This window comes from Drosophila serrata, unplaced genomic scaffold (genome assembly GCF_035046125.1).
Source record: "Drosophila serrata isolate PLE 108 unplaced genomic scaffold, ASM3504612v1 contig_359, whole genome shotgun sequence".
Classification (NCBI taxonomy): Eukaryota; Metazoa; Arthropoda; class Insecta; order Diptera; family Drosophilidae; genus Drosophila; species Drosophila serrata.
In genome coordinates this window covers 57,086-65,776 of record NW_028257257.1, presented here as the reverse complement: position 1 = coordinate 65,776, position 8,691 = coordinate 57,086, and the positions used below count along the sequence as shown (strand labels likewise).

Sequence of the window (8,691 nt, the reverse complement as noted above, 5' to 3'; positions counted from 1 at the left end):
GAGCGGGGAAAAGCCAACCAGAACGCACAAAAGATAGCGAGGGAAAAGTGCAAACATTGTTGCATTTCCCGTGCGTCTCGCGCAAATTTGCCTTTCAATGCGAGCCGAAAGCTGCAACTGGATTCAGATTCGGAGTTGGAGTTAGAGTCCACTATTCGAATTGGACTCGGAATCGGAATCGAAGCCACCACAACAATGGCCCAGGCAGAACCCATTGAGCAGGAGGAGGAGGAGGAGTTGAGACTCTGCCCGATAATCGCCTGCTACTGACTGCTGCTCCCATGATTTTTAAGTGGACGGTATTCCGGAGCATTTCGCCAATAATTGCCGCTGCAAATATGAGTCTTTCCATTTAGCATTTTCCTGCATTTTCCTGCCTTTTCCCAGCCTCGACAGCAGCTGCAAAATCCTCTGGTGCAATTGCCGTAATGAGCTGTGAGTTGCTGCGTTATTTATTCAGTAATTCCGCACCTTCGAATGCGTATAAAAAGGTTCAGGATATCAGGGCAAGGTACATCCAAGTTGAAAAAGAGGTAGAGGTACACAGTCAGAAAAATGGGTCGATTTTGGCAAGAAATGGCGGAACCCTTTGTCGATGGCTGGAGGGCATACAAGAACCCAAGGCTTCAGAGGCAGCATATAACTACTTTTTATACCAGGAATATAATTAAGTGGGTATAGTGCCATTAAAAAAAAAAACGATGATAATCATTTACAAAACTGATTAATATATACTTTTTAGAACCATGGGACTGTACACGAATTCCGAGGAGCGTAGAGACCCTAAGAAAGTGGCCTGGCATTATTTTATATATTTTCAGTGCCTATTTAGCTATGGTTCTTTGATTACTGGAGTACTTGAATCCATGGGAGATCTGGTGAATCTGGGACGTGATCTGGTTTTTGCCATAACGGTTTGAAATGAATATGTTCAATATTATATTCAAATACTCAATCTTTCCTCTATAGTTCCTATTTATCATACTCAGAATAGTCTTTTTCGGCTTCTATGCCGATGACTTTGATGAGGTAATTGTTGCCCTAGATGAATTCTATCGCAGGGAACCCATCAGTTCTGCAGTTGAGGAAGTAAAAGCCACAAAGAGATTTCACTTTCTGGCGCTTTCAGTCATACTAACGCTCTGGAGCAGTTTCATTGTGTCTTTTTGTGTGATAAAGATATCGACGCCTTTTTGGATGGAGTCGCAGATACTACCATTCCATGTGGTCTGGCCCTATCAGCTGGACGATCCCTCGAAGCATCTGATTTGTCATGTGATTATATATTTTCACCAAGCCACTATCTTTACGTATCTGATGGTTTGGCTGTGCTTTGAGGAGAACATGGCGGCGTCTATATTTTTTGAGATGACAACTGCCTTGAAAGTACTCGGAATAGAACTCAGGAGTCTCCAGGAGTTTTGTAAGGGTGATGATGTGCTTCTGGCCAGGGAACTGAAACGTTTGACACAGCTTCATCAGAGTATTATTTAGTGAGAGAGTTTTTTAATTAATATTCAAAATGGATATATTTTCAATGGCATACTTACAGTCTCTCCGATCGCTTGAATCACATTTTCAGTAGTACCTTCATAGCGCAAATGATTGTGAATTTTCTGCTGGTCTCTCTGTCGGCCTTTGAGGTCTTGGTGGCCAGGAAGAACCCCAAGGTGGTTGTGGAGTACCTTACTATAATTTGTATGACACTGGGACACCTCTCCTATTGGTCGAAATTCGGGGATATGTTGTCAGAGGAATCCATGGAGGTGGCCAACGCAGCCTACGAGGCCTACGATCCGCGGTTTGGCACAAAGGCGACTCATCGGGATATTGGTTTGCTCATCATGAGAGCCCAAACGCCGTTGATTATCAGAGGAAGACCTTTTCCACCATTTAATATGGAGAATTACATGTCTGTGAGTGTTTTACCTTCAAGCGTTATCATTTTCATATATAAAGATATATTTCGTTGACAGATACTGAATCAATGCTACTCCATTTTGACTCTGCTGATGAACACTTTGGAGTAGTCACAAAAATCACAGCTTAAATATTATAAACTACCTTGGATTATAGCTAAACTTGTTGGGATTTAATAAATAGTGGTGGCTCTCGATTCCGCTAACAGCTTTATTAAATCTCTCATCGACGATATCTACAGTTTTGGGCCACTCGGAAGAAAGTTCTGCACTTTATGCACGCGACCCCGAAAGGTCGACTGTGCTGCAAGTTACGAGTTGCAAGTTGCAGCAGCAGCAGCAGCATCTTGGCAATCCCAAGTGGAAGTGGAATAGTAGTCTTTGCCTTCCAAGATTGGGCTCATAAATCGCGCAACTGTGTGCGGATCCCGAACTGGCAGCTGGAAGCTGGGTGCTGCCTTTCAGTCGACTTGCTGGCTGACTGGGCTCCGTCATTAGCTTGATTGAATCTTATTGTTGGCAATTAACCTTCGTAGCGATGGGGCCAAGTGTCTGAGGTCTCCGATCCTGACATTTTGCTGAGTCCGTTCCGCTCGGAATAACTTCATTTGCCGCCCCAGGGCCTGTGCCACTAAATGGCATAACATGTCATCTGCCTGCTGGGCCGCCGCACTAATTGCCAGCGACAAGTAGTCTCAATTAATTAGCGAACGCCAGCGGATTAGGCCAATATCCAATATCCGATCCGAGATCCCAGGAGCTCTTTCAAACATTTGCATCTGCACGAATGCAAAACCTGCCCCTGCTTGGCAACGAAAAGTAAAAAAGTCTCGCATAATGCACATCGAATTTCACTTTGTTGCAAGAAGATGGAAAAACAGTGGTCCCTGGGTGGCTATTTATACTTTAATAAAATTATTAACAAGAACAATTTATACACTTAGAATGGACAGATTAGGCAGATGTTTTACTTGTTTTTGCTGCTCTTTATGATTGTAATTTATTACGATTACAATGAATGCTTTTCCACAAGAACTTAACTGTGATTGCTACTTAAATGTTCAAGTATTGTTTATGAATGTATGAATTAATTAATCTAATAATTCATTCAATTAGTTGATGCCACTGTACGGCGATAAAGTTGAACAGCAAACGATTTGTCAGACGGCAGTTTCTTTTCTCTTTGTGGCTCATTTAAGAGCCCACTTCCTACTTACGTTTGAATATTCGCTGCAGCAATTGCAATTGCATTTGTGGTGCCTGTGTTTATTCGATGACTCCTTTTGGGGTCTGCCCCCTGCTCTTCAAACCTCCGAGATGCCCAACTTCATAGCCGTTTTCCATCTAAATTGCATGCAGCGCCTTTGTCATGACATGACAGCAGCCTAATTCATCATTATGGCTACACGCGGGACACACGGGACATGGGACTGGGGACATGGGACATAAGACACGGGACTGGAGTCTGTGAGGATTGAGAGAGTTTTGTCGCGACTTTCGCTAGACATGAGATGCGGTTTGCATCTGGGCAGCGATCTCCTCGACCGTGATTCATTCATGCGCAGTAGTTGGATTTCTCGCTTGCATGCAGCTGGAGCTTGGCTGGAGCTACAGCCACGATGATAATGATGATGCATGCTTAGCTGGCTCGGGAGCTGGTTAGGAGAGCTGGGATGGGATGCGATGGATGCACTTTAGAAGGCAAAAGTGCACTGTCGATAGGCTGATGATTCGCCTGTCGACATTCAACGAGCCGGGCCAAGACGACGACATTATCGTTGGTAGAAGTCAGGCAAATCAGGGAAGTCGGGATGTTGGGATGTTGGGATGTTGGGAAGTTGGGATGCTGGGCTGTCGGAGATGTCAGTGAGCTCAGCCCGAACCCGCGCAGTTATTTGTATGGTTTATTATCTGCGCACAATATCGCGCTCTGTGGAGGCTTGGGAAGTTATTGAAAGACCAAAGACCAGGCCCAGGCCCAAGCCCCTTGCGAAGTGAGGTGAAACTTCTGAGAGACGCACAACTCTGGCACTCTGGCGTTAAATGGGTTCAAATGGAGTCAAATGCACGGGGGCAAAAACAGACTTGTATCAAAGGACAACATACTAAGAGTGCTTCAAAGACTCCCAAGAGGTTATTTCTCACTACTTTGATTCAAGCCCAAGACTAATTATATTTAGTTGTGAGCTTCTTCAATGCTCCCGATTTGCGCTATTTGCGCTGCAGCCAAGCGTATTAACTCTCCAGATCCTTATCGTCTGGCCAAAATCGTGTGACATTGTTAATCGTCTGAGGGGAATAACCGACCCAGTTTGTCAGCATTCGTAAACCCAATTTGCCGACATGCGCCAATTCCCGCGAAACACAAGCGAGGAGGTGTCAGACATTCGGTATAGACTTTGTTATACGGATTCAGATTGGGCCTCGGCCTCTTAATCATCGAAGCGCAGAAGACAGGACAAATGCCATGCACGACTTCATTATTAGGCAGTCCCATATGCACATCATCACCAGGAGCTCGTGACATGGCCTCCAGTCCAGATTGGGGCTAGTCTGATTAGTTTTCCCTCTCAACCGACACGAAAATGTCCCTCAAATTTGTTTAGTTCAGCGGTGAAGGAGTTGTCGGAGGCGATGGAGTCGTCGTCCAGGACAGAGACCCATTAAATTCCTCCTCCTGGCTTGGCTGTTGCTAATGAAGTCATAAAACCGCATGACATTTTCGATGCCTCCGCGGATCTCACTTTTCCAGAGAGGTCTTCCCTTTCCCCCTGGACTTGTATTGTGTGGTGTCTCCGGCTGTCCTCCCGGAGCTCAATCGTTCCAATATGCAAATGTCCAGATCGCCCGTCGCCACCCACAGACTGGGAAGAAACCAGGGGGGACCTCCCTACGACCGATCCATATGACCATATGTCCGTATCGGGCCCGAAATCTTTCGCTTTCGATTAAGCTGAGCCGAGGTTGGGCCTTCCAAACAGTCAAGAGCTAAGAGCTTAAAGCCAGCTACCCAGCCAAGTCTTAGGCCCGGCTTTATCTACTGGAAGCTGCGAGCTGCGAGCTGATTTTCTGCATTTCATTTCGGCTCTGGGATTCGTGCTGGAAATATGCAAAAATGCTGCAATCTGCGGACAGCACGTTCGGAGGGCCTTTCGTGTCATAAATGGCATAAATATTCCTTCTTTCTTGACCGGGCAACCTAAATATTTTAGCAGGCAGCAGCACTCCAGTGCTGCTTTCCTTGATTGTCTTCATAACAATGCCAACTTTCACTTCCTTGGGGATCGTTGCGATCCCCAGCGAAATTGAAATTAAATCGTTTTTCATTTTTATGAGCTGGAGAAGGAGTATTGATGGTCGTTCGTTTGAATATGGGAATGCATATAGTAACTGATTTCGTATGTAAATTTGTAGCAGCTGTGGTTTTCTCGCACTGTAATTACATTCAGAGTTATTATATTTTATGGCCTATTAGCACTTCTTGGATCAATATACTTATAATCAGTTGCGGGTAGCAGGCCTTTTAGTTTTATGGAACCACTTGAAATGGCTAGTTTGAAACGATTTTTAAGATTTTATGAAGAAGGATGGAAGGTCGTAAGGAATCCACAATACGAAACCGAACATCTTGTCCCATACTACTTTCGAGAACAATTAAAGTGTGTAATTTAAAAAGGAAAGGTGCTGAACATGGAACTAATGTATATATATTTACATTCTTAGGGCCATGCTCTTGTACACCAACTCAGAGGAACTCCGGCTGCCCAACCGAACTCTTTGGTACACCTTTGTCCTGATTACACTCTCTTTATTTTTCACTACACTATGTTATGGCTTGACGGAATCGATGGGAGACATTGTGGAGATGGGACGAGATCTGTCGTTTATCCTAGGGGTTCGTTTGAATAGGTTACATTCCGGAATCAAATGAGAACTAACCACAGTCATTCTTGCAGTTTATCTTCATTTTCTTTAAAGTCGTTTACTTCTTTTGGTATGCTGATGGACTGGACGAAGTAATTGATGCTCTAGATGCTCTAGGTCATCACTGGCTGAAGGAAGGTCCTGGTTCCGAAGAAGCCCGAAAAACTAGGCATTGGCACTTTACTCTGGTGGTTTTGCTACTTACAACTTGGTCTTTCTTTATGGCCGTGTTTCTAATATTGGTTATAACATCCCCATTGTGGGTGGTTCAGCAGAATTTGCCCATCCACGCAAAGTTTCCTCTGGATTTGCAAAACAAGTTGAAGCACCCGAAAGCTAATGTTCTTTGCTATTTGTATCAGATCCTTGTGATCCCTTACTGTCTGGTTTGGCTCGTGTGGATGGAGGGATTGTCTGTGTCCATTTACTGGGAAATTACCGGTGCCATCAAGGTGCTCTGCATCGAACTTCGATATTTATCCAAAAGATGTCATGGAGATGGGCAGCTGCTCAGGAGGGAAGTAAACCGATTAATAGGGCTCCACCAGCATATATTGAAGTGAGTAGTACGAAATACAAAAGATGCTTAAAACGAAATAAGAAATATTTCAATAGCATTCTAAAACGCACCAATGAAGTCTTCACTGGCACTCTCAAGATGCAGGTGATAGTCAACTTTTTCCTGGTCTCCCTGTCGGTTTTTGAAGCCTTAATTGCCCGAAAGGATCCCAAGGTGGCCCTCCAGTTTGGAGTCCTCATGCTGCTCGCCTTGGGACACCTATCGTTGTGGTCCACGTTTGGAGATATAATGTCGCATGAGTCTTTGAATATTGCTCAGGCTGTCTATGAGGCCTATGATCCGCACTCGGGATGCAAAGAAGTTGCTCGAGATCTATGTTTTATGATTTCAAGAGCCCAGCTTCCTATGCAAATGGTGGCGAGTCCTTTTCCGGCTTTTAATTTAATAAACTATACCGCGGTAAGTTGATTTTTAAAGTCTAGACTCTATAAATCGGATATGCAACTGCAAACTGAAAGTGTTTGCTGACTTAGTTAGCTTCCTTTTTTAATAAGAACTATGGAATTTGCTTTTTTAGATACTGAATCAATGTTATTCAATTCTGACGCTGCTGTTAAATACTTTGGATTAACGGAAGAAAAATGTTTATTATATTTAAATATTTATATTATATATTTAGATTCCATTATGTGCAATATATAATTGAAGCAGCTGCAACATTCTCATCCTATAATTGCTTCCAGGCCATTAAATACATTAGTGACCCATTAGCACTCTTTGAGTTAATAAAATCAGTTGCTAGTTGTATGCCTTACCTTGTTGAAGGCAGGATTTCACGTGAAATGGACAATCTACAGCGTTTTCTACAATTTTATAAGAAAGGATGGAAGGCATTTTCAAATCCACAAGAAGATCCACCGCATATTTCTACCTACTTTGCTCGAGAGCAGATGAAGTCTGTGGTTTTGCAGAAACTGTGTCGTTTTTAAAAAACTAATTTATATATTTCCATAGGGCATTGGTATTGTACACAACCTCTGTGGAACGCAGTCTGCCCTACCGATCCCTTTGGCATTCTTTTATGGTGCTTATAGTGTCTTTAGTTTTCTCGGCAATGTGTTATGGCTTGACGGAATCCCTGGGAGACTTGGTGAATTTAGGTCGCGATCTTGCCTTTATTATTGCGGTGTGCAAAGCTTATATGTTGTAAACAGAGATCATAGGTAATCGAGTTCCTTTTTGCAGGCATTCTTTATTTACTTCAAGCTCGTTTACTTCCATTGGTATGCCGATGGACTGGATGAGGTTATCGATGACCTAGAGGCATGTCGTCACTGGTTAAGAGAAGGTCCTGGTTCCGCAGAGGCTCGGTCAGTCAGACACTGGCACTTTTTGGTGATGTTTCTGTTGCTCGTTGTTTGGTCGTTTTTTATGGGAATGTTTGTGATATTGCTTGACACATCACCGCTGTGGGTGGCCCAGCAGAGCTTGCCCCTCCACACGATTTATCCCTTTGAATGGCACATCAAATCCAAGCACCCCATAGCCCACGCCCTTAGCTACGTGACACAGGTCCTGGTGCTCTCCTACATCCTTATTTGGCTCTTGGTCATTGAATCACTATCGTTGTCTATATATTTTGAGATCACTTCTGCCATCAAGGTTCTGTGCATCGGACTTCGTCACCTGCCTGAAAAGTGTCACGGCGATAGTAAGCTATTGAACAGGGAAGTTATCCGATTGGTTGGGTTCCATCGGAAAATAATAAGGTGAGTGATGGGAAACTCAAACCGACTTACGAGGAATTTAAGTGTATTTTTCACAGCATCTTAGATCGAACCAACGAGGTTTTTCACGGCACTCTTAAGATGCAGGTGATTGTCAACCTGTTCCTGGTAACCCTTTCGGTTTTTCAGGCCTTGGTTGCCCGAAAGGATCCCAAGGTGGCCCTCCAGTTTGGAGTCCTCATGCTGCTCGCCTTGGGACATCTATCGATGTGGTCCAAGTTCGGGGACCTTGTGTCGCATGAGTCCTTGGACATTGCTCAGGCTGCTTATGAGGCTTACGATCCGTGCTCGGGACGTGACAGAGTTAACAGGGACCTTTGTTTCATAATTCAGAAAGCGCAATATCCTATGCAAATGAGGGCAAGCCCTTTTCCGGCCTTTAATTTAATAAATTATTCGGCAGTAAGTGAAATATTAAAGTTTGAAAACCTGATTTGAAAAGTGTATATTATTTTTTTTTTTAGATATTACATCAATGCTATTCAATCCTAACGCTGTTGCTAAATACCATGGATTAATGCTTATCTGAAATAAAAAAATA

At 43.7% G+C, this 8,691-nt stretch overlaps 3 protein-coding genes across 4 annotated transcripts; all 3 read left to right on the top strand.

Annotated features, from left to right (window-relative positions):
* Positions 1 to 518: 518 nt before the first annotated feature.
* Or65a (Odorant receptor 65a) lies at positions 519 to 2,133 on the top strand. 2 transcript variants are annotated; one of them, XM_020943114.2, is made up of 5 exons: positions 519 to 671; positions 743 to 914; positions 970 to 1,493; positions 1,553 to 1,916; positions 1,977 to 2,133. In XM_020943114.2, exons 1-5 carry the CDS (start codon positions 556 to 558, stop codon positions 2,028 to 2,030), a joined length of 1,230 nt encoding a protein of 409 aa, XP_020798773.2. In that variant the 5' UTR covers positions 519 to 555; the 3' UTR covers positions 2,031 to 2,133. The 2 variants fall into 2 exon arrangements, with proteins under 2 accessions (XP_020798773.2, XP_086694811.1); XM_086838685.1 differs by having other exon boundaries at positions 546 to 671; positions 1,553 to 2,133.
* Positions 2,134 to 5,257: 3,124 nt separating this feature from the next.
* LOC110176673 (putative odorant receptor 65c) lies at positions 5,258 to 7,096 on the top strand. The gene is made up of 5 exons (XM_020943110.2): positions 5,258 to 5,578; positions 5,643 to 5,814; positions 5,876 to 6,402; positions 6,459 to 6,822; positions 6,941 to 7,096. Exons 1-5 carry the CDS (start codon positions 5,451 to 5,453, stop codon positions 6,992 to 6,994), a joined length of 1,245 nt encoding a protein of 414 aa, XP_020798769.2. The 5' UTR covers positions 5,258 to 5,450; the 3' UTR covers positions 6,995 to 7,096.
* On the top strand, positions 7,002 to 8,668 carry LOC110176676 (Odorant receptor 65c). Its single transcript, XM_020943112.2, has 5 exons — positions 7,002 to 7,318; positions 7,378 to 7,549; positions 7,609 to 8,132; positions 8,189 to 8,552; positions 8,615 to 8,668. The coding sequence occupies exons 1-5, from the start codon at positions 7,005 to 7,007 to the stop codon at positions 8,666 to 8,668; spliced, it is 1,428 nt and encodes a 475-aa protein (XP_020798771.2). The 5' UTR covers positions 7,002 to 7,004.
* The last annotated feature ends 23 nt before the right edge of the window (positions 8,669 to 8,691 follow it).

Coding starts and splice junctions, on each gene's coding strand:
- Or65a (XM_086838685.1), top strand. CDS start 556: ATGGGTCGATTTTGGCAAGAAATGGCGGAACCCTTTGTCGATGGCTGG. Junction 915..969: donor ATCTGGTTTTTGCCATAACG/GTTTGAAATGAA, acceptor TTTCCTCTATAG/TTCCTATTTATCATACTCAG. Junction 1,494..1,552: donor CTTCATCAGAGTATTATTTA/GTGAGAGAGTTT, acceptor GCATACTTACAG/TCTCTCCGATCGCTTGAATC.
- LOC110176673 (XM_020943110.2), top strand. CDS start 5,451: ATGGAACCACTTGAAATGGCTAGTTTGAAACGATTTTTAAGATTTTAT. Junction 5,579..5,642: donor TACTTTCGAGAACAATTAAA/GTGTGTAATTTA, acceptor TTACATTCTTAG/GGCCATGCTCTTGTACACCA. Junction 6,823..6,940: donor ATTTAATAAACTATACCGCG/GTAAGTTGATTT, acceptor TTGCTTTTTTAG/ATACTGAATCAATGTTATTC.
- LOC110176676 (XM_020943112.2), top strand. CDS start 7,005: ATGTTTATTATATTTAAATATTTATATTATATATTTAGATTCCATTAT. Junction 7,550..7,608: donor ATCTTGCCTTTATTATTGCG/GTGTGCAAAGCT, acceptor TCCTTTTTGCAG/GCATTCTTTATTTACTTCAA. Junction 8,133..8,188: donor TTCCATCGGAAAATAATAAG/GTGAGTGATGGG, acceptor TATTTTTCACAG/CATCTTAGATCGAACCAACG.